General features: G+C 34.9%; 2 protein-coding genes across 2 annotated transcripts in view; one reads left to right on the top strand and one right to left on the bottom strand.

The window, feature by feature from the left end:
* Positions 1–24728, top strand: part of LOC108733161 (insulin gene enhancer protein ISL-2B) — an 89038-nt gene that overhangs the window by 24191 nt on the left and 40119 nt on the right. Inside the window, exons 2-3 of the mRNA XM_025977361.1 lie at positions 6223–6415; positions 7969–8138. Coding sequence (XP_025833146.1) covers positions 6223–6415; positions 7969–8138 — 363 coding nt within the window. The remainder of the gene's footprint in view (positions 1–6222; positions 6416–7968; positions 8139–24728) is intronic.
* Positions 8985–12386, bottom strand: LOC108733197 (catalase-like). Its single transcript, XM_018464275.1, has 2 exons — positions 12304–12386; positions 8985–10708 (listed from the first exon to the last, which is right to left on the bottom strand). Exons 1-2 carry the CDS (start codon positions 12370–12372, stop codon positions 9272–9274), a joined length of 1506 nt encoding a protein of 501 aa, XP_018319777.1. The 5' UTR covers positions 12373–12386; the 3' UTR covers positions 8985–9271.

The following is a 24728-nucleotide window of genomic DNA, read 5'->3' as shown; positions in this document are numbered from 1 at the left end:
AATGTCCAAACATACACTTTTCTGCATTAAATTCACTTTTAACTTTACGTCAGTTTTTATAGAAAAAAAAAGCATCAAACAGCGTGAATTTTTCCAAGCTTAAATTATCGATTTGTTTTAGACAATGTTCTGATTATAAATTTTTTGTTATTTGAAGTACATTCTCAGTATTATTATCTATACATACATAATTGCACTTTTCAACATGTCAAACAAAAACCAAAAAAAAATTGGTTACTAGGTGGTATAGATAACAACATTGATAATTACTATAAATCACATCAAAAAAAAAAACAAAATGAGATTAGAATATATCAAGAATGTTCTGTAATTAATGCTAATCGGTATTTGATAACTTCAATCATTTAACAAAGCATTATTTGTGACGTAGTTTATAAACGTCTACAATCCCTACGGATGTGTTTATTTGCTGCCTATTTTGCTGTTATTGAAGGTTTTTAGGAAATTCATCAATTCACTTTTATATGTAATTTTTATTTCGGTTTCCATCCAAAGGATATATTTCTACAATCTACAATCTACATTTATACACACCAATAACGAAATTTGTCTATGATAATGTCATCAGAAACTTGTTTGGAAAAGTTTTGATTATTTTATGTGCGTAATTTTACATTTCTATTTTATTGATGCAATTATACTTCTTTAATATAATCAAGAAACATATATCTTCGTGTTATATGACAAATATTGCCGTCATTTGATGAATTGTTACGGTTTTACGACGAGTATTCTCCTGACCCGAACTATCTAATATAATCCTGCTAATTTAAAATTAAAATTTTCGGTCACGTTCAAACTGTGGCTCGTGTTAATTGAATCCGAAATTCGGCTGTAAAATCTACAGGAACAAACACATATTCATATGGAAATCATTCCGACATCTCGTAAAACGTCATGTCATTTAAACGTTTCGTTTTGACGGTATAGTATACGTTGTATTTATAGATACCTGAGATATTGTATAGTTTCGACTGATTGAGCCCGTCCAAATTTGAACGGTTTTAGTTTTGACGACATTCTCAATAATTTCATAATCTATACTTTAAGCACCTGGCTTTTTAATAGTTATAACATATCTACCTATTATCAGAATGTACTTATATGTAGTCAACTATTCACCCGAATACGGACGTAGTTCTTACTCGAATTATATGCAACCAATTATACACCTGAATAGAAATATTTGAACCCTTCCAATTTTTTGCAATTGTTTAGTTCCAAGTCGAATACGTCAAAATTGGCGAATTTTAATCTTTAACTTAAGAGTGCAATTTTCGACTGTTTTGTCCACGGCTAACTGAGAGACCTGACAAAAAAATTACAATTTTTCAGAACGTATTTATCAAACCTTACAAGGCGAGAATCTTTTTAAGTCTACTCAGTGATCTTAATATTAACGTTTATTTTTTGTCAGGTATTGGTAAATCATCGAAGCGTGTTTTGAATAGCCACCGAGCAGTAAATGCCATGTTCGCCTTTAATATGTTGTAAATGCTTCAACCTTAAAAAAACTTTTAAGAAATGAACGAAATGCTATTAAGCTAGTTAGCTATCTATTTACACGTGCGATGTTATTTAGTGTAATAAAAATGAGTACCGTCTTTTTTTAATGCTTGCACCTATACCAGTTCCAGTCGGATTCTAGCGTCAAAATTCTTCTTTACCTTTTCAAATAATGTATTCAATTTTATTGAGATGGTATTTCAATTACTTATTATTCATAATATCATGAACAATTGAAGGTAAAAAGGTTTCATATTACAATAAATCGAAAAATCGTCATATCTTCAGTAAGCCAACATCAAAAATATCATAGAGAGATCGCGTTTTAACTGAAATCGAGTTTATATGGTAACACATATGGTAATGTTCTATTTATCTAGGATTCTATGGGGGTAAATAGATCATTTTGCAATTTCGTTAATATATCTTGTCTTGATGGGGATGTAACTACAATATAAATGAACGAATTAACACTACCTCTATATAGTATGTAAGAACAACTTGGTTGTTGGTTTATTATATTTTTCTGAACTCCTATAACGATACAGTTCAGCCATTTTAAAGTGATTTATTACAAATTAGCTTCAGTGATAAATGGTAAACGTTAAAGATTCTCCCACGACAGAAAGCACTTGATCCACCACGACCACAACATGAGTTCAATAAAAGCCTGGGAAAATGCTTATATGATACATCACAAGTCACATTATGGGATACTTATTGGTCCTCTCTCCTAAGAAATATTTCACTACTGCATGTTTCATAACAATATTTGGATGTATTATTTTTATGACAGTGCTAGAACAGTAAAAAGTGGTTTTTCCTTAACCAAATCTATTAGGTTTGACTGAAATTTGAACATTGACTTTACTGTGGCTTTTTATCATTTTAAACCTTTGGTGTTATTTAATAATATTTTAATCCTGTTGTGAAGCTCAGTTATAAAGATATGGCAATTCCTACTGCAGCAATTTTTTTAAAAATTAAGGAATATGCCCTTTTAGTGGTATTTTAAAATCTCAACAGACTGCTTGCTCATTACAAAAACATGGTTCCGGCGGTAACCATGTGCCTCGCTATACCACCAGGAACGATGTGGCGGTGAAAATTGGTAGAAATCAATAACGGGTGCAACTCAAGCACAAGATCCACGAGATTCTAAACTAACTCTACCTATAATACTTTTGCAGTAAGAATTAGTATTAGAATTAGAACTTGGGGTGGATTTCTGTTCAGCAAATGTAACCACAGTACTTCCTTGTGTTTGCATTAGACGTACTCATAATTTTCAGCAAGGTCATCTGGAAAAGGTTACTACGTTACTAGATTACTAATGCAATAGAGGATAATAATAAAATATGAAATTGGCCGCCATAGTGTACTACGCACCGAGGGAGGAAACGCTCCCGGGTGACAAATGTCACTCGAACCCAAGGCGAAGACGGTAAACTCACGGAAAAAAGTGCGTTACCTTCTTCCCGAAGCGATATACAGTTTCTTGCGTTGAAATTATTAGGGAAAAACATTGTTCTTTCGGTAGGAATACGGTAAAAGGAATATTTTGGTATTGATATCCACATCCACCACTCCGTTTTTTGAAATAAATCATGAACAATAAAAAAGGGCCAAGTGCCTCTGTTACTGATGCTCTCTAATAGGTAATTTCCGACATATATTTTAACTATTTTTTATTACACCCTTCTTTTTTAACTGTTACAAAGGCGCGTTGCACTTAAAGGACAACAACGACAGCGTCAGTTCGAAATGAAGGACATAAATAGTTGGCGGTTATGGATAACAACAGTTGGGTGCCATCATATACCTAAGGCCATAACCCTGCTCATGTGTGATGTGAGTGCAGTAAAATTTAACAGCTCTTTTGTATTTTCATATGCACGTTGGTTTGAGGTCTCAAACCAAATGTTTTGGAATAAACGTACGGTAGTGATGCACGTACACGGTTATGAGTTATTTTCAGTTTAATGGTCCACTATTAATACTATCCTTTTGTCTGCCGGTCAAACCGTTTGTCAAAATGTTGTCGTTTATAGTGTAACGTTTGATTTTTTTTTGGATGGATAGGTATGCGTGAATCTAGCGCAAAGGGGAATTCTTTTTCATACGAATGTAGGAATATAGGTCAATACTAACTACTGTCAGGAATTCAGTGTAGGTATCTTATCCTTATTCATACAATAACTTTTGTTGTTGAAATTTCGGGTCAGTTACACTTTATGCGGTTTAAAAACGAAATTAGGTTTTAAGTTGTATAATTCTATACATTTTTAATTAAGCACAACTACTTCAAAACCTATAGATACATTAAAACTCTCAGTATCATCATGATAAGGTCTTCAGTCCTAAGACTGGTTGGGCATGCACCTTCACTCTTTCCTACTTTGAGCTAATCTAGAGCTAATATTAAAACTAAAACATCCCACAGCTGTAACTATTTGTGAACATTAATTTAATCTAGTTCTACCTCTCCTCCTCATACCTCCTGCTTCTGCTTCTAATATGTCTCTAACTAGCCGTTCATGCTGCTTAAAAAGATGTCTAACCAACGTATTTCGCATATTTCTTATTGACTTCCTTAACGCCCTCTGTTCTCCTACTCATTTCTAACCACATTTCGAACGCTTCTAACCTTTCCTTTTCTGCCGCGCCCACCGTCCATGTTTCGTATCCGTACAGAGCCGTACTCCAGGCATACACCTCTAACAATCTCTAATGATATTCTACGTTTAAGTAAATACAATTTTATCTATGTGATTAAATGCTTTAAACAAACCTATACGATGGGAACAGTACGTGTTTAGTAATCAATTGAAACTATTGAATCGATATTTCGATCGTATTAGATCTGATCGATAAATCGCTGACCGAGTCGAAGTATCGCTTTAGAAGAAAGTTGCTATAATATCAAGTATTTTATATTTAATTTTAATATACTGTTTATGGTACCCATATCAATTGCAATGAAATAAAATTTCCATCTTTACGCCGTGAGATTCATCACATCAATAAAAAAATTATCAATCACTTTTCCTGCTTAGGAATAAAAATTGGTATTTTTTCTCAACAGCTGCGTTTTTGGTTTTGATATTATCTATTATTAATAGTACTCTATGAAAATAAGAAATATGAATACTAGATGTCATCATCAGGGCCAAAAAGTTGCCGTGGAAAATGTTCGCTGTCAAGATTGCTAATTACCATTTAGACCTTGAATTTTTACAGAGCCGTCTCTGCCGGAAATCATAAATCAGACGGACACTGAACAGGAGCATCTTTACCAAAGCATAACAGAAAGTACGTGTTGTTTTTCAGACAAGAGAGCAAAGAGGAAAACTGTCAGAAATGGCATGTCCGAAACATTTCGAAATAGAATTTAAAAGTGGAAATAACTGACCACAAAATGTCTGAAAAAAGTTACTTGCCAAAGGCTACTACCATTTTATGAACTTGAAAAGAAGGCTGAATGAATATAAAATTATTAAACCATAGTGTATCGCATAAACTTTTTTAATCAATTTTTGTGTTTATCAAGAAAATTGATATATGTGATAATATTTGATACCAATTAATAAGAGAAATATTTGTTATAATTGTCATTACGTTAGTGAAAAGAAATTGAAAGCATTCAAGGCAAACACATAAGGTGATTTTAAAATTAAAGAAAAATACACCCAAATACCTATTACAAGAAGAAATAAAAACGGAAAAATTGGCCATAAAATATTCAAAAAGAGCTTTAAAGTACCAAGAAACAGTGTTAAATTCAGATGACAATATGCTATTAAAAGAACGTATAAATGTTAAGGATAATATATCTTATATTCAAACTGAAGAAAAGTAAATCAAAAGGCAAAGATTGAAAAAGGAAAGAAAAAATTTTTAAGTAGAAAGGTAATGGGCGATGAAACATTACAGATGAAAACTGGAAAAGAACAGAAACGTACGGAATGAGGTGGAAAACCAAATAAAATGAAGAGAAAGAAAATGAGAAAATTTTAATAGCGAGATTTAGACAGAAAACTGAGAAGATACTGGGAAGAAAATATGCGGATTGTGTAAATTGGCACCATTAGAAACGCTCGGACACATTTTTGAAAGCTGTGGAATAACATGAAATGGGAAATTCAAATGGAAGGAAAGGATGGACTAAAAGTCTAAAAAGGGCAAGATAAATATTACGGATAAAATTGGATGTACAACTGAGCAAACGGACTCCCCCTTCTGTATTGCTGAAAGTATTGTTTTTAGACATCTTCTGTCTTAACTTTTATAACATGTTGCATGTTTGTGACCCATAAGAACCCACAGTCGCTCATTTTCTGACAAATGATGAAGACTGAATATTCCACTAGACGACTGTGGTACTTGTGATTTTGTTAATATTTTTTAACAAAATTATTTTTCTTCCTTTATTATAAAAGTCAAAATGCTTTTTGATTGCTAGGTTGCTACAACCCACAGCCAGTCTATAAAGAGGAATGTTATATGGATTACCATTTTAGTGCCTGGTCTTCCAAAGTTAAATTGTACCTTAAAATCAATAATGTCGAAATATTAAATTAATTTGTAGACATTGAAGATGAAGAGCACTGACAAAAAATAAAACTCTCCATTTTAACTTTAAAAAATACTGCGTAACTTTCTTTTATAAAAACAATTTTTCTCTTTTCTTTTCAGAAAAACCTCGGAGGCTAAGTCACTGCGTTGGATGTGGTGGTCAAATTCACGATCAGTACATCCTTAGGGTAGCTCCTGATCTCGAATGGCATGCTGCCTGCCTTAAATGTCAGGAATGTCAACGGTTCCTGGACGAATCATGCACGTGTTTTGTTAGGGACGGAAAAACTTATTGTAAAATTGATTATGTTAGGTAAGTGCAGTAAAGATATACATATACTTTATACGTAATATACATATTTCTAATATATACTACGTCTCATTAATTCATTTTACTTGTATCTTCCATAAATAAGTGAGGTATAACTTTATAACCTCCATATAAGGTAAATAGACTGTAATCACCGCGGTTTATTGGATTCAATTACTCAGTCTACCAAATTAAATTTAAATAATATCTACTAATCACCACGTTATCATTATCTAGCGTAAACCGTTAACGCGCAACACCATGTATAAAATCCTTTGCTAAATTTTACCTTTTGCGTCTTTTTGGATTTACTACAATCATACCAGTCTAATTATTAAGATTCACTGGGATTAACGCAAGTATTTTAAGTATTAAATTGTGATTTAGTCAATGTCTTTTATCGAAAAGGACCTTACAATATATCAATGTAACAAATTTCTACGGATGATGATGATATTCACCAAGCTGCGCCGTCTGTACTTATTCGCCGAAAATAAATTGGTCGATGTTCTGCCTTCGTGCTGATGGAAACCAACGACTTTGTAGTCGTAATCCACGTAGGTCGGTTTCACCAAATCACTGACCAAGAACTCATCTACTTCCTTTACTGTAGTTACTATATAGTACAACAATAACTTAACCAGATAGGTAGGTATAGAGCTATAATAGCATCCATTCTTATTATAAAAGCTTGTGGTATAATGTGCAAAACATAAAAGAAATTAATATTTTGGTATTATCTAGTTTCAGTATTAATTTCGGAATGATTTCCGATCCCCTTTGACATATACCTATACATTACACTTACCTACCTATTTATTCGTTGTTTATAACCATTTTATATAATTCATTACTACAAAGTCGTTGGTTTAAACCCACCTCAGTTCCTTCCTATCTTGAGCTTAAGCCAACCTTCGTATTTCCCAAAAACTAGAACATTCCATATCCAATCCATGACTTTTTCTCCTCCTCTTTTCCCCTATTTCTGCTTCTTATACGTCTAACTAGCCCTTTATGTGTCATCGCCAAAAGTTGTCCTACCTTTCCATCACAATTTTTCTTTATTGACTTAGATCTCCTATTTATTCCAATACTTCTTCACTTCTGACTTTTTCTGACCACGTCATTTTCATCATTCGGTCATCATCCACGTTTTACATCCCTACGGAATCGTCCTTCGTCCAGCCATACACTTTTGATAATCTTATCCATAATTCTAAATTAACTGATGCGCTATTTCTTTATTTTAATATCTACTCTTTTTTCCGTCCTGAGTTCTGTCGTAAATCGAAAGACTTCTTATTGTAGTTTTTCGTTTCCAATTCGTGCATACGTTTTAATACCACATTCAGCTTCCTTGCATACCAATAATTTACATGCCTGTTACCTTGTAATGCAAAAGTTAACTGACGATGTCCATATGTATTTCTCAATATCAGTTTATAGACATTAGCGGCTACTAAATTTGTATTATGGGCACACATTCCGCTTGAGTTAAAAATAAGCGACGATCCGAATAATTTGGGTGACATTTCTTGTACGGAAAAGCCGTCCAGGTGTATCATGTATTCGTTGTACGGAGGAGAGATGTTGGCAAAGATTCTGTTTGCACAAGTGATGTCTTTCGGGTCGTATGTCGAGACCCCTGGCCCCCGATCACATATGCCCTCCTTCATCGCCTTCTCCTCCGCCTGTCGCCTTGTTGTTGATATCACTGCTTGCTCTTGTGCTTCTTGATGCCATCAACGGATGCGAGCCACCAAAGCTTCTCGTGTTACAGTTAATATACATTCGCGTACACACTCACACGCAACACCAGAGGCATGATTTGGGCCGCACACGGCGAAGGCGCAAAAGGAGCTAATGCATGTTTAGGTTACATGGAAAGAGGGATGTTCCCGTGACGGTTACTTGTTTTTCTACATTACCGACTTGGCACCAGGAAATGACAACGTCCACAGTGTTAAGGATTCGCTTAAACACTATCCATTTTATTCGTTCCTTGCTTACTTGTCTAGTCGTGGGGGATAAGTGAAATGACTGTTCCTTTTTAAGGATGTTCCTCGAATTGAAAGGACGAAGCTGAAATACAAATACAGATCTGCTCATCGCGGAACTTTTCGTAATAATGAGTCTATGATCAGTACTGTATATTCAACAAATACACATTTTTTTTAATGTACAGTAAGGAATTACTGTTAACGGCGACATCTATCTATTGGTAATCAAAATAATGTAATATCGTGGTACAATTTTAAGTGGACGTTATTTTTAAAAATCGCTCATTGAACTAATTAACGCTTTAAATCAATTTCCAGTAACTCATTTTTATCAACTAACATAAAAAATTTCTGATAATTTTTTGCCTTTGATGCTATGATAAATTAACTTCTTGGGACTGTACTACGATTAGCTGATTTGCCATCATAAATTACAAGTAAGGACATTTCAAAGAAATTAAAAAAACGTATAGGTACTTCAATCAAATTCTTTGCATGAATTTCTTTAGTTTTCCCTGTTTCTCTCTCCTGTATTCATCTTAATTGGTCACATTCTGGTAAAGGAAGCGAAATTTGATTAGACGCTTCTGCCTTTATTTAATTCGGTTCTATAGTTATGTTAAATATAAAAAACAAGAAACATATTCAATATTGTACAGACATTGGATATATATCTCGACCCCCAAACTAAGGTGAGATGTGTACCTCTATATTTTATTTTTATTTTTTGACATATTAATGGAGATCCAAAAACTAAATGTCTTACAAATCCAGTTATAATTATTTTACAAATTGTATATTATTTAACTGCAGTTACAAGATTACATAGGGAAGATTGTTGTAATAAATTATGAAATCATTATTGGGACGTTATTCTTGATTGAAGTCGAGACCTCAAATCTGCAGAAACGTTACCGAACAGGTTGAGTGCCCGCCTTTGAAGGGGAGCCGATGCGGCGGAAATTGCTTCTGCCAAATTATCAACTAAATTTATCCTGGCTGCTTCATCTAATCTGTTTTCATAAAAATCTCTAGGTTGAGCAAAATTATCTTCAGTGTTTCCACTATCGTATTTGTAGACGTCACCACTAACCGAATAAGGTGGACTTAATTGTGTTGCCCTTTGACTAACGTTCAACGAATCGACTGAGTTCGGATGATAGACCGGGCTATCTCCCTGATTGCTGTAAGACATTGGACCATCTCGTTGATAATTATGCACGTCCTGGAGCGGACAGTTGACTGGAATTTGAAGGAAGTTAGGTCCCAGTCTGTATCTTTGTGTATCCGGATAAGCAAACAGTCTTCCTTGTAGTATTTTGTCTGGTGAAGGTTTAATTCCAGGCACCATTCGTGACGGGGACATGGCGATTTGCTCGATTTGTTGGAAATAATTCGTAGGATTTTCGTTCAGTGTAAGTCGGCCGACTTCTATAAAAGGATATCTGTCTTCAGGCCATAACTTTGTGTCATCAAATGGATTAAAAGAACTTTGCGCTACTTGCTCCTCTGTCATTACTTGAATGTACAGGGTCCATGATGGATAATTTCCAGATCTAATTGCTTGGTACAAATCTCGTATAGCATAATCCGGATCGCTGCCTTCGAGTTGTTGAGCTCTTGCTCTGGTCAAGTTTCTCAAACCCTGATTGGTCATGTAAGTGAATTTACAAAAAACGTGATGACCGGTGGCATTAACCAGTTTGAATGTACTGATACCGTAACCGTGCATATATCTGAATCCATCGGGAGTTCCCCTATCGGAGAATACATAAAGTACCATGTGAGTTGATTCCGGTCTTAAAGTGATTGCGTCCCATTGCATGTCAGCGTTGTGAAGAAAGGTTGCGGGATGTCTCTTCTGAGTATGAATAAAACTGGGAAACAAAATGGGGTCTCGAATAAAGAACACTGGCACGGTATTTCCTACAAGGTCCCAGTTTCCTTCTTCTGTGTAAAATTTAATGGCAAAACCACGTGGATCTCGTCGGGTGTCGGCTGAGCCTCTTTCGCCTCCAATTGTGGAAAACCGAACCGCGATTTTCGTTCTCTTTCCAACTTGTGAGAAAAGGGCGGCTGCACAGTACCGAGTGATATCATTGGTGACGTTAAAGTAACCAAACGCACCTCCGCCTTTGGCATGTACTACTCTTTCCGGTATTCGTTCTCGGTCAAAGTGTGCCATTTCATCGATAAATTCAGTGTCTTCCATTAGTAATGGACCACGACGACCAACTGTTAAGGATGCATCTTTGTACGAAACAGGTGATCCAAACCCTGTCGTTATGTAATTATTCTGGAAAATTAAGAAATACGCGTAAAATATACGAAAAAGATTGGGTATTCTCTTGTTGTTCTCCGAATTGTTATTAATCGTAAGTCAACAAATGTTCCGTACATAATCCTTAAATGATTTCGTTTCTTTTCGTTTCTTTTGTTAATAAGAACATAATAAACATCAAACGAGGTCTTACTTTAGGATCTGTATATCGTGTCGACTAAAAATAAAACTATTTGTAGGAAGACTAGTTTTGGAATTGACCATCCAGAAATTGAACTAACATTTTAGAAATAGTACAAATGGCGCAGTAAACGCCATCTGTAGCACGATGCTACATTTTAGGATTACGTTTCCTCCAACAAGGTCCACTTGTGTGGATATCTACTTGCTGAAAACGAATCCCGGCGTAGCCAACCTCAACGTGAAAGGCACGTTAGCTTAATCGAATAAAATAATTCGAAGTGGTCTGTATTCTGTCGAAACTGCCAGACGCGGATCGCGATTTCGATCTTTTTGGATCTCATCAGCGCGTCGCAGACAGCTCCGACAGAACACAGACCAACTTTTACCTGCTGTCTTAACAGCGCGTTTTATAAAATACCACAAATGGCGCGGTAAACGCCATCTGTTGTACGACGCTACATTTTAGGATCATCATTATCATCATCATAAGGTCGTTAGTGTTAAGACTGGTTATACATGCACCTACACTCTTTCCTATCCTGAGCTAATCTTCGCAATGCCCTAAAACTAGAACAACCCACATCCGTAACTAGTTAGTTTTAGGGTTCCTTCATACCGTAAACTAATTTAACGATTCGGTGGGCGTTAAGTCACAACCACTATCTAGCTACAATTTTCGAAAATTGATAAGTAAACACGTAAACATGCTCTAGTACATGAATAAAGATTGGTGATATTTAATAACAGATCCGATTGTTTCTTAAGTGTAGATAGCTCTATAAAATGACGTTACAAAACAAGTTAAACACAAATATTGTTCGGTTTCTATTAATAATTAATTCTCTCATACCCGCGGCAACTTTGAAACGTAGCAGCGTTAAGATAGGTTAGCTTAAATTATCGAACTTATCACTCTTAATAATTTTGCCTTGCTTTCTACAATTTTACTTAAGTGTTTGCTACATTATAGATTGTACCCACTTGATCACTATAATAACTGCTCTACTAGCAGAATTTTATCAAAACAAAGGCTCTTGCCTATTCAGTAATAGTGTTAATTTTTTCGTACGTTTAGCTTCTCTTTTTTAACAAACTGCGGAGGAGGGTTATGTATTTAATAAATCAGTAAAAAAAAGCATTATCAGTTACATTAAATAAATAATTTATTATTATAATATTCCAACGTTTCACTAACGATTATGAGCTTCTTCAATAACCGAGGTATTTACATGCTTAACGTAGTCGTTAAATCCGATTTTCTACAGGGTGGTTACAGACCGGGGAAGCCTGGGATTATCAGGGAATTTAATACGATCAGGAAATTTCGAATTTTTTTAAAACCAAGATATTAAATTTGTCTTCGAACACGAAACCCAAGGAGTCATTAACAGTATAAATTTAAATTGAAAAATGGATATGTTTCTTACCTGTTGGGAGTAGCTAGGTATTGCTCCAGCCAATACTAATACAGCAATGAGTTTTAACATCGTGAACATGATCTGAAGTCTTCGACAGATCTGTCTCTTTTATATACTAATTGCTTTCAGCTTATCTTATTGCACGCGTTGCTTCTAATTTCAGTGGCGTACCGCGAATGTCTGCCATCCGGGGCGAAGCCTAAATTTGCCGCCCGTCATATTTTTCTTATTAAAATTATCTTTTTAAATTGGTCGGGATAAGGTGTACTATTAATTTTTCACGAAATTATTTTTTTTTTTCAGTGTTTTAGCTTAAACAGAAAAACGAATGTTGTGAATTTTTTTTTTTAATCATTTTTCTACTCATACTTCATCTCCAAATTTTGTAAGTAACAATGATATTATAAGCTTCAAATTACAAAGTATGTGGAAAATTATGATTTTGATTTTTGGATCCATTACAAAAACGTTCCGATGATTGGGAAGGTTTAGCAGTGATACAGACTGTGTGGTTAAAAGTTGAGTCGATCATATGCAAAGGAACTTTTGCGCCCTTTGCCATATAAAAAAAGATGATCATTAACTTCAATTCAACAGATGTTGATTTGGTTAGGAAGAAACCCGTAAAATTAAGCATGTGATTTTGGAAAGGTTTCACATAACTTATTTGATTTATATAAATACATATATAATTCAGAATAGCGTGAGGACTTTGAGGACCCATTTATGATTTTATAAGTAATTGTAAAACTTCCCTTCTTTACTTCCATAGAGTGTTTACCGTCAGTATCCCGAACTTTTTACTATAGCTAACTACATAAGATTAATTCCATATTTTTGCAACGCTTTAAATAACTCAGGATCTCATTTATGACATTTAATATTATCTAGTGAATATAGATTTTTGTTTGCTGTTTCTCAGTTTTGGTATTATGGTTTTTTAAGATTGTTACGATGTCTTTTATAATCTTAGGTATTCTGTGACATTCATTTTTGTGCTATGCCGAAAGCTTAAATTATAACGCCTATTAAAATGGGAATTGGCTATGAAAAAATGACGTTTTAAGATTTACAGATTTCACCAACACAAAAATTTTGGCATTTTTGCGCACTACGCTGTCACTGTCTAATTTTTTGTTTTTGCGTATTATACGGTTTACAATATTTTTTTTTATAACATTGGTAGGTACGATGTAGATAATCGGCACTCTAATTTTTAGATATAAAATAACCGACGACGCTCATGATTCCGTTAATTAATATCAGTAAACGAAAGTTTATCTGTTATTAGTAACCCAGTTGTGTATTTTTTAACAATTAATGTCAAATAAAATAATTACTTACCATAAAAAAGTTGAAAAAAAAGTAACAATAAGTATAGAAAATTTATTGGTAATCAGTACTTAACAATTTGGACGGAGTCAGGAGGGAATAATATAAGTAGTATAGCATCAAGGTGAGGGCGGTAAACCCCCGAGAGTGATGCCGTACATGATTTTTTAATTTACCCCAACCCCGAAAGTACGGATTTTTTCCGATTTCAAGAACGAATCAAATTTAGACAAAAGTAAGACTCTCCCGAATTGTCTACGCGAAATAGCCACTGGTTACTTATGGTCAGCATTGAAGGATTCGTCATTTTTCATATTTTTGACGCATGCATATTGAAGTAGTTTCTTAAAATATGTTAATAGAACGAAAAACGAACGCATTTCTACATGCAAAGTAACTATAGAACGTGTAAAGTAGATAAGACGTGTGGAAAAGAAAAAAAAGAGAGACACGTGGAGGTATAGAATCAGAAACAATCAAACAAGAATGCTAATTGTTATACTGTATGATGTAAAGCATATCACTAAAAAATTATATAAAGGAGTACATCTATCAGGATTGAAAAACCAAGCTGACACGATCATTTTTTATTTTTCAATTTGACTCATTCGCTCATACAAATAGTTATAAAAATAATTTTTATATCCTTAATTAACTGAACATATCAGCAATTCAATTGTTTGAACAATTGTTTCAGGTTCAGTCAATAAAAAAAATGAAAAAAACACCGCTCTATCTAAAAAATGCATTTTTTGAGTGGAACCTTTATCAGATTGAATGATATTATATTAAGTATTTCAGAGCGAGTGTCGCGTGGTGCCACGAACTCGACGAATTTTTCAATTATTGCGTTTGGGGCAAATATTCACTTGGGGCATCATTTGTAAGATATATCTACGAAAACGGAATATGCCAGTCTTTTGGTTCGCTTATAAAAAAAATCGTTTTCGACTATATTTAGGTCAAAGTAGATGTACAACATTTAAATAGAAGATTAGTGCAAAATCCTTCGAGTCCAGAAACAACATTTTCTTAATATTTAAACTATCAGGGGAAGATCAATTTTGGTTTTGAAGAAATAGAGGAACGCGGGAGGTCATTCTAACTTTACGAGTAACAATAGAGAAAACGATAGAAAAAGGAAACAGTGCGTACATAGGATTTGTAGATTTAGAGAAAGCTTTTGACAATTTTGAATGGGACAAGATATTAAATATACTTAAAAATGTACGGATGAGTTACAGAGATAGAAGAGTGATATTTACTTTGTATAAAGAGCAACAGGCAGTTATAGAGCTGCAGCTGCAATGTAGAGAAGTAAACAGTACAACTACAGGGACAAAAGATTAGTATGCTTAGATTTGCAGATGATATAGCAGAACTAGCATTTAGGAAGGAAGAATTAGAGATAGCTTTAAATGAAATGGAAGCGGTATTGACAAAACAGTATTGTATGAAAATAAATAAAAGTAAAACTAAAATACTAGTATGCAAGGGAAAAAAGTAGGGAAAGTGCGAATATAAAGATAGGAGACGAAAAATTAGAAGAAGTGGCTGATTTTAGGTATCTAGGAATACGTAAATTAGCTCAGGATAGCAAAGAGTAGACGTATGTGTCCAACCACTCTTAAGACTGACGACCTTATGATAATGCAGATGATTTAAAAAGGAAAAATCCCATATCGGTCAGAACGTTAAAAATACCTGGATTTATGATTATTTTTATGTATGCTCCTAATTATGATAAGATTTTATGTACAAGTCGATTGTTCAAGGTTTTGGGATCATATTTCTCTCCATCAAATTAATAAGGAAACGGGGGATAAGCTTGCTATAGTTTCACTAGTAGAATGTTGAAAGATTGGGATGATGATACTTCTCTTCCTCTAGAATGGTAATTTCCATGGACGAACCATGAATTTATGCAGTGTCAGAAAGTCATGGTAAGATGATTCGTTAGAAAGTATACAAGGAAACTGCAAATTTCAATGGAAAACGCTTCATAGTAGAATATAATTACAAAGGATATGGTTTCATAAATGACTACAGACTAGCATTTTCTTGTAACTAAAACTACAATGAAATAAATGGTGATATACTTTTTACTTATGTTTTGAAGATGAACTCATATCCAATTTGAAACAGTTTTGCGCAATAATGGTAATAGATAAATAGCGAATCTATTGGCTTGGAAAGAGCAGACTATTTTTGCTACATGATTAGCAGAAAAAGGCGCATCGTTTGAAGAAGGTTCCACTAAAAATGGCCTTTTTTATATTGCTAAAAACAATAAAATTAAAGTAAAATGTGCAGTAGATCAAATAACACGTACCGAGGGCATGAACTGCTACGCTTACCCCCTTATTATTGTCAATTGAATGTCAAAAAATGAATTTGGGCTGAAGCCAAAAGTTATTATGATAAAGATAAGGAAAAGATGTGTATACAGAAGGTACAATAGGGGGAGGAAGGTCAATGTTCGTCATCAAATTAACAAAAGTGGGACATATACCGAAAAAGTAAAGAAGGAATGGTACACCAAAATTATACACATACAGAGTAGTGATAACCTCAAGAGCAGGCAGTTCAGATAAGACTGAAAGCGATCAAAATTGAATTATCAAATAAATAAAATTTTTCCGTTTGATTTATACCACTTTAAAATCACATTAAAAGAGTAAAACTATTTGTAGATAAGTAGGTAAACAAAATGTTCACGAAATATACAAAAAAACTCAAAATCTTTCGAATAAAATGCAACATCCCCTCAAAAGCGTTTATTTGGCTTAAGGATGTTTCATACCCATTTTTCTATATATTTCAAGAATGTTTAACATGTCAATTTCAGTTTACAGAGTCTAAATTGACGACCCATAATTAAACTCTCAGGAGCATTAAAATATTTTATTTTGTCATTTTATTCCAGGTTGGGTTACTTTAGGTTGAACTAGGTTAGGTTAGGTTAAGCAGCCATTTTTCTATATATTGCAAGAGGGTTTAACATGTCAACTTCAATTTATAGAGTCTATATTGATGACACAAAATTAAACTCTCAGGAACATTAAGATATTTTATTTTTGTCTCTTATATTCCAGGTTGGGTTACTTCAGGTTGAGCTGGATTAGGTTAGGTTAGGTTAAGCAGCCATTTTTCGACATATTGCAAATGGGCTTTAGAATGTCAACTTCAGTTTATAGAGTCTCTATTGATGACGCACAATTAAACTCTCAGGAACATTAAAATATTTTATTTTTGTCTCTTATATTCCAGGTTGGGTTACTTCAGGTTGAGCTAGGTTAGGTTAGGTTAAGCCGCAATTTTTCTATATATTGCAAGTGGGTTTAACATGCCAACTTCAGTTTATAGAGTCTCTATTGATGACGCATATGTAATCCCTAAGGAGCTTCAANATTGTAGTCATTTGCGTTTTGAACAAACCCTTGTTAAGTTAAGAAATCTTTCATGAGTAGTCCAGACAACGTCAAAAGAGATAACCAAATACAGTCAAACTTGGGTAAGCGAGAATTCAAGGGACCCGAATATTATTCTCACTCATACCCGAGATAAAACTGTTCAGTCTCTCAGAGTCTCTAAAAGCGAGACTCCAGTCTCCGTCTCTCATCGATCCAATCTCTCTGGTGTCGCTGAGAAAGACTGCCGAGAGACTGTCAAAAAAACTGTTCAGCGTCTCTGAACGAGAGACTCGAGTCGCTCATAGAGAGATCCTCATTTCGTATCTCTCAATTTTTCAGTTTTATTCATTCAGTCTCCCTTTAAGAGACTCGAATCTCTGAATTAACAATTTTATCGTTCGAATCTTTCATACAGGGACTGTGAGAGATCAATAAAAACACCTATGCAATAACTAAGAGACTGAGAAAGACTATGACAGACGCTCTCAAAAACGCTGAAAGACTCTGAGAGACTGGAGGGAGACTGAAAATTTTTGTCTAAGTTAGAGTTTTCTCATTTATAGAGAGAGATAAAAATCAAACATAAACATGGTGTTACAGCGTTAAGAAATAGGTAATACATAAGTAAGAATATACACATTTGGCTATAAATACGTACTTATTTTATTTATCTAAAGAAATCGGTTAATTTTTTCTGAATACCCTTTTTACAATTTTGAATGTGTTTTTCAATTTCATAAATTTTATAAAAAATGAAATCACTTTAATTTTTCGCTTCAACATTGTAAGGGAACAACGTCAAACGTACTTTTTACAATTATTGTTATCAAGTGAAACCAAATGTTGAGGATGAGTACCATGAGCAGGTAGGAACAAGCGCACAAGTGTACTGCAGATGTCTAGTATTGTAAATAGTCTCGCTTAAAGAGGTCTAGAGTAAGAAACTGTCACTTATAGAGGTCTAAAAGTAAAAAATGGCTCTCTGTAAAAGAGGTACTCACGCTGTCACTCATAGAGGTTTTCGGGGCTAAAAATGACGGGACCTGGCTATTTTTGTCCCTTATAGATTCTCACTTATTCAGTTTTCGCTTATCTAGGTTCGACTGTACTAACTTTTGCGACAAATATTGATTGCTGAAAAGTTTTTCGGGCTTAAAAAGCAGTGCTTCATAGGAATTACTTCCTGACATTTTGTTGAGAATTGTGACAAACATTATTAACGACGATGAGGTAAGGGTTGAAGTTGTCCACCGCAGTTGTAAACGAAGCATCAGGAAGTAACTCTAATAATGGACTATCAGGGATTTTGAAACCAGAAATTTTTTCTACATTTACTTTGACCGGCCGTTAAAGCCTATATACACATACATTAATTATAAATTGTGTAATTTCTTGCTCTACAATATACCTACCAACAAGACTATTTCATTCAAATTAGATCTGCGGGGGTTAATTTTAACTAACGCATTTGTGACGGTAAAGATTGACATTACACTACACTAAAGTTATTCAATAAGATCCCGACTAGAGTTTTGAGGGGGTGCAGGTAGAGTCCCTATGCGGGTAGTCACACTAGCTCTTGTGGACTCCATGAGGTTGCCCCTTAGGGCAAGGAAGGGGCATATAACGCTTGCGTATCATCGGGAATGCCGTATGTGCCCCCCGCAGGGAAAAATTATTGCTTCCCCATTAAAAATTTTTGGAAAAATGAATTTTATTATTGGTGAAAAAAAATACAATACGAGGGTGGATTGATAAGTTTCCGGCCTAACCAAGAGATGACGCCACTAGGCCTACCTTGAGGTGACATTCTATAGTACCATCCTTGGATAGCTTGTAGCTATAGTTTCAGCCCGATCTCCTTGCTAGTGTAGGTTTGACAGCACGCTGAACAAGACGCCTCTGTGGTTTTCGTAAAAATGGAAAAGCAGGAAAATCGTGCTGTCATCAAATACTTTTATTTGAAGGGGTTAACGCCGAAGGAAATTAAAAAAGAGATGGACTCAACACTGGGGACATCCTCCCCGTCATATTCAACCGTTAAGCAGTGGGTTTCCGAGTTTAAAAAGGGTCGTGTGAGCACCTCTGATGGGCCTCGCTCAGGACGCCCCGTTGAGGTCACAACTCCAGATATGATCGAAAAAATTCATCAAATAGTGCTGGGAGACCGCAGATTGAAAGTGCGTGAGATAGCTGAGACCTGTAAGATGTCATATGAACGTGTGCAACATATTTTGCACCAACATTTGCATATGGAAAAGCTCTGTGCAAGATGGGTGCCGCGTTTGCTAACAGTCGACCAAAAATTGATTCGAAAAAACATTTCTACCGCAAATTTGTCATTGTATAAGCGTAATCCAAGCGAATTTTTGCGTCGATTCGTAACCGTTGACGAAACGTGGGTCCACCACTACACTCCTGAAACCAAAGAACAGTCTAAACAGTGGATTGGACCAGGGGAACCAACTCCAAAGAAGGCAAAAACAATTTTTTCGGCGAACAAGGTTATGGCTACTGTTTTTTGGGATGCAAGAGGTATTATATACATTGATTACCTTGCAAAGGGTAATACTATCACTGGTCAATACTACGCAGACTTATTGCAACGTTTGAGCCACGAGGTGAAAATTAAACGACCTCATCTGGCGAAGAAAAAAATCTTGTTTCATCACGATAACGCACCAGCGCACACGTCAATCGTTGCGACGGCTAAAATCAACGATCTAAAGTTTGAATTGATGCCGCACCCTCCTTACTCTCCAGACCTAGCCCCGAGTGACTATTTTCTGTTCCCTAATCTCAAAAAATGGCTTGGCGGTAAGAGATTTGCGGACAATGAAGAAGTAATCGAAGCTGTAAATGGTTATTTTGAGGAGCTTGACGAATCAGTCTATAGAGATGGCATTAATAGACTGGAACACCGCTATGAGAAATGTATCAGCCTTGGAGGAGATTATGTTGAGAAATAAAAAAAAAAAATTTTTAAAAACCTTGTTTTTCTTGGTCAGGCCGGAAACTTATCAATCCACCCTCGTATGTACATAGATCACTTATTTGTGAAATTTGTTTGCTCTTAAGTAAGATTATGTTATTGAGCTGTTTTGTAATCAATAGTACTTTAAATTGCAATCGTTTTACTGTCCGACCTGATGCGTCTGGTTTCAGTTTTCTTATAATAACATTATCAGGAAGTACACTTGTTGGTTCGTTGCAATGTAAAAGATTTCACCGAAACGACGACATAATTGGATAAGGGGATTACTAGTATAAGTATTATCATTTCACCGAAAGTATTTTCAAACGGATTTGCCTTATCGACCCCCCATAAGATAGATTTAATTGTAAGTTTATACATGTGGTAGTTTTGACTCTTAAGACCCATATGAAAAACCTATAAGGCAATCCTCATTTTAGTATCACCATTTTTATCGGCATGCCCCTCATTAGTCATATCAGGCTCGCACGCTGGTTGGGGCATGCCCCCTGTAAATTTCAAGTAGGGATATCCAACATTTTTTCTGGGTTGAATTTTAACAGTGTTTTTGACCTCCAGCCTAGAGCGGTCTCTACACATAGTCAATAAGAACAATCGTGTCTAAAAGACCGTCTTAGGAATATGGATAAGTTTGTGAGGCACTGCGATTGCTATGTTGTCTCCATATCAAGATATGACTCAGCTTGGAGACAAGATACTGACACCAGTGCTATTAATGTCTAAAATTTCCGTGCTCCACGAGTTCAACCCTTTGTTCGACACTCACAGAACGCTTATAAAGTCTAGGCTGACAAAAAATAATAAAAGTAACTGTTGGGAATTTCAACTTCGACCTAACAAACGACTTCCGCTATACCTATCGTCTATGTGGATCGTATAATTTTATTACCTATGTACAATTGTATAACTATCTTATTTTCCCGATTTCATTATGTAATCTTTCAATATTAACTAATGCATATTCGTATTTTACTAATTTCTAAATCTTCCTCCCCTTGTTCATGTCCAGTAAGGATATTAGTATTACCCATTAGGACCAATGGACCCTGCTGTCTACTCTTACGTTCTGTAATCCCTTAAAAGTTGCGCGCCTTGATCTTCCTTCTGCGTTATTAAGCTCGGAGATTAGCAGAGGTGTGAAATGCTGACCATTGCATACAATTTGCGAGAGTGGTCAAATCCACGTCTCAATTATGCATAAAGGGGTAAAGGATTCAACTAATTATAAAATATTTGAATAATTGAGAGGGATTTTCGAGAGATATTATTTTGTTCTTTACTTCTTAATATTCAAAGTGGTAAACTGATGATCAACTTCTACAACATCCCCCAATCAATCATATTCATTAAATAATGAGAAAGTCCATGCATGCAACGATAGATGAAGTCTGACTACTAATTTTTGTTGTTTAATTTTTTGTAAATATTCCACATGTCAACATATTTTATGTATAAAAACCGAAATGTTATTTTGAAATAAGTAGAGTATCAGGTTTTGTGAAATATTTCAGCCGAAGCTAATGACATTTGGCCTGATTTAAAAAATATTAAATANAAATAATTCAAGACCAAAATTAGCCAAATCGGTCCATCCGTTCTCGAGCTTTAGCGAGACTAACGAACAGCAATTCATTTTTATATATATAGATACACAATAACCAAAACGTTTTCATTATTTATTAACTTCAAATAATTATAGAAGAGAACGGTATAAACTAATTTATACAAATCAGTTAAAAGTTTTCTATTTAATGTTCTTGCTATAATGAAAAATGTGCTCGTACTCACTATTAGTGAGTCTCTAACACATATAGATTAAAATCTTTGTTTTATAATAGTAGACATTGTGCCTCCGTTAAAAACATTCTATCATTCTATCATGGAGCTTTTGTTTTCCCTATTTTTCTTTTTTCAATTGTCCTATTAATATACACGTACATTTTTCATATTTGTGCATGTACGTACCTATAATATGTGTACCCATATAAAACTAGAGTACAGGTAGGCACAGTCTATTCTAATATACATGGTAGCCATTAGCAATTTATGTATGAATGAGCTTGAAATAGTGTGTTTCGTTCTGTCGCGCTTATCGAACAATAGCACCAAGCTACCGATGCGATGGCTTTAATAGCCGCATTCTGGTTTGAATTATAAATATTGAACACGGGAGCTTTGCTCCGCATAGAACAAAAGGCGTAGCGTCAGACAATCACCAATCCATTTACTAATGAGTTGAACTAAACGCATGCCCGGAAAAATCGAAAGCTTCGTTTGTTCTGTTGGATACTATATCTATATGCGTACAATACGAGAGATGCGTTCTGAAATCTATATCTGTATAAAAGGGAAAGTTTGAAAATGAATCGACAATTCATCGTTTGCGGACGTGGTAGATTTTAAGTTCCACATAATCCAAGACACCTTTAATTAAGTTCAGTGAAAATGACAATAATATAAAACCATAAGTACCTAAGTCTCATATAACCCAAAAATAATATATCCTGATTACTAACCTTCTGTATCCAAATTATCCTCGTCATCATGAGGTCGCCAGTTTCAAGACTTGTCGGACACGTATCTCAACTCTTTCCTATTCTGAGCTAATCTTCGTATTCCCCTAAAACTAGAACAACCCACATCCTTAACTATTTGCGAACAGTAATCCAATCTAAGTCTACCCCTACTCCTCTTAACTCATGCTTCTGTCTCTAATATGTGTCCGACTAGACCTTCATACCTGAGAAGGTGTCCTACCAATCTATCTCGCCTATTCCTTATTGACTTCCATAGAGTCCTCTGTTCACCTATTCTTTCTAATACCTGTTCATTTCTAATCTTCTCTATCCACGGTATCTTCATCATCATAAGGTCGCCAGTTCTAAGACTGGTCGGACGCGTATCTCCGCTCTTTCCTATTCTGAGCTAATCTTCGTATTTCCCTAAAACTAGAACAACCCACATCCTTAACTATTTGCGAACAGTAAGCCAATCTAAGTCTACCCCTATCCCTCCTAACTCATACTTCTGTCTCTAATATGTCTCCGACTAGATCTTCATACCTGAGAAGGTGTCCTACCAACCTATCTCGCCTATTTCTTATTGACTTTCATAGAGTCCTCTGTTCACCTACTCTTTCTAGTACCTCTTCATTTCTAACCTTCTCTATCCACGGTATCCTCATCATTCGCCTGTAACACCACATTTCTAACGCTTCTAACCTTTTCTTTTCTACCGCGCGCCCATCGTCCACGTTTCGCACTCGTAAAGCTTCGTGCTCGAGACATATACCTTTATTTAACAATTTTTTCTATTAATTGTCCGTAAACATAGAAATGACTTCTTTTTGTTACCGAGCGGCATGGCCTAGAGGTTTAGACCATCGCTTAGCATGCGGGAGGACGCCGGTTCGATTCCGGGTCCGTCTGCTTTGGTCCAAGTTTTTCTGTGGTTTTCTTGGATCACTTAGGCAAATGCTGGGGCAGTAATTTTCCACAGATAATCTTTCATTCTCTTCTGTCTTCATTTCGTCTGTCTCAACTTTCTCACCCGAACCACCACCCACCCATTCCTACGATTCCTGAAAACAGGCTGAAGAGGGCCTTCCGCCCTACTTTCCGGCGTAGTCCGGAGGGACTGCCCGCCCACCAGCATTACTGGCTGATGGGAATGAAACACCCAAAAGTTTAAAGTTTTTTTCTTTTCGTTAAAGCCGACTGAACTCTACCCTGCCCTATCTTCTGCTTTATATCTCTACTCCTGTAAAAACTGTAACTGTGTGGTATAAACTAGTAATGTTTTACATCAGAACCATCGATTTTTAACGTAAATACTCCTCTTCTTCGTTGACGCATTAAATCTCAAAGATTCAATGTATACGGATTGAAAACGCTGCTTTCATGAATTAATTTCTGAAATCATTAATAGGTATCCGCAGATTAAGAATATTAACTTGGTTTTCGTTGAATATTTGTAAAAGCTACACTCAAATCAACGAAGGATCATAAATAACGGAAATTTTTTATTTTTAATTATTGTAGATGGTTTTTGATTTAAAGTTTACTCATCAACAAATGATAAAAATGATGATATGAACTTGATGATGGTGTATATCGATAATTTTGCTGTTGAAAACATTATATTAAATTGTTTATTGTCGGCACATTTTCAGGTGGCACACCAAATACCCCCAACCACTTTGCAATACGTTGGAAATCTTTCAAAACCCGATTTGGAAATATCAATTTGTTTTAAAATTCAACAAGTGTATTTCAAACTGAGGTAAAAAAAAAATAAAATGCAGGGAATTGTAGCCGTAACTCATTACATTTTACATTTGTTTATTTTCTGACATTTTTATTCAATAATAGGCATTTAAGTGTCCAGGTTCTTGATTGAGTATCATATCGCATATAATCTAAAGTTGTTTTGACTTTATTTTTCAAATTAAATCAATGAAAATTTTATTTAATATGTACGTAACTGATTTTTTTATGCAGCTATTTAGTGTATTTGGGATACCTTTGATGAGCACTAATTTTTTAAAAAAAAGCGAAGTGCATTGGTTATAGCAAGAAAATTTTTTATGCACTTTGTAAGTGTTACTCCATGTAAAACGCTTCAAAACTTTCAAAAGGATACGTTACTTTTAAATAAACAATATAACCTTATCTATTATTGCTACATAAATAATC

This window comes from Agrilus planipennis, unplaced genomic scaffold (genome assembly GCF_000699045.2).
Source record: "Agrilus planipennis isolate EAB-ADULT unplaced genomic scaffold, Apla_2.0 scaffold72, whole genome shotgun sequence".
Lineage (NCBI taxonomy): Eukaryota > Metazoa > Arthropoda > Insecta > Coleoptera > Buprestidae > Agrilus > Agrilus planipennis.
Note: the sequence above shows the minus strand (reverse complement) of the source record. Positions and strands in the feature narration are given on the sequence as shown.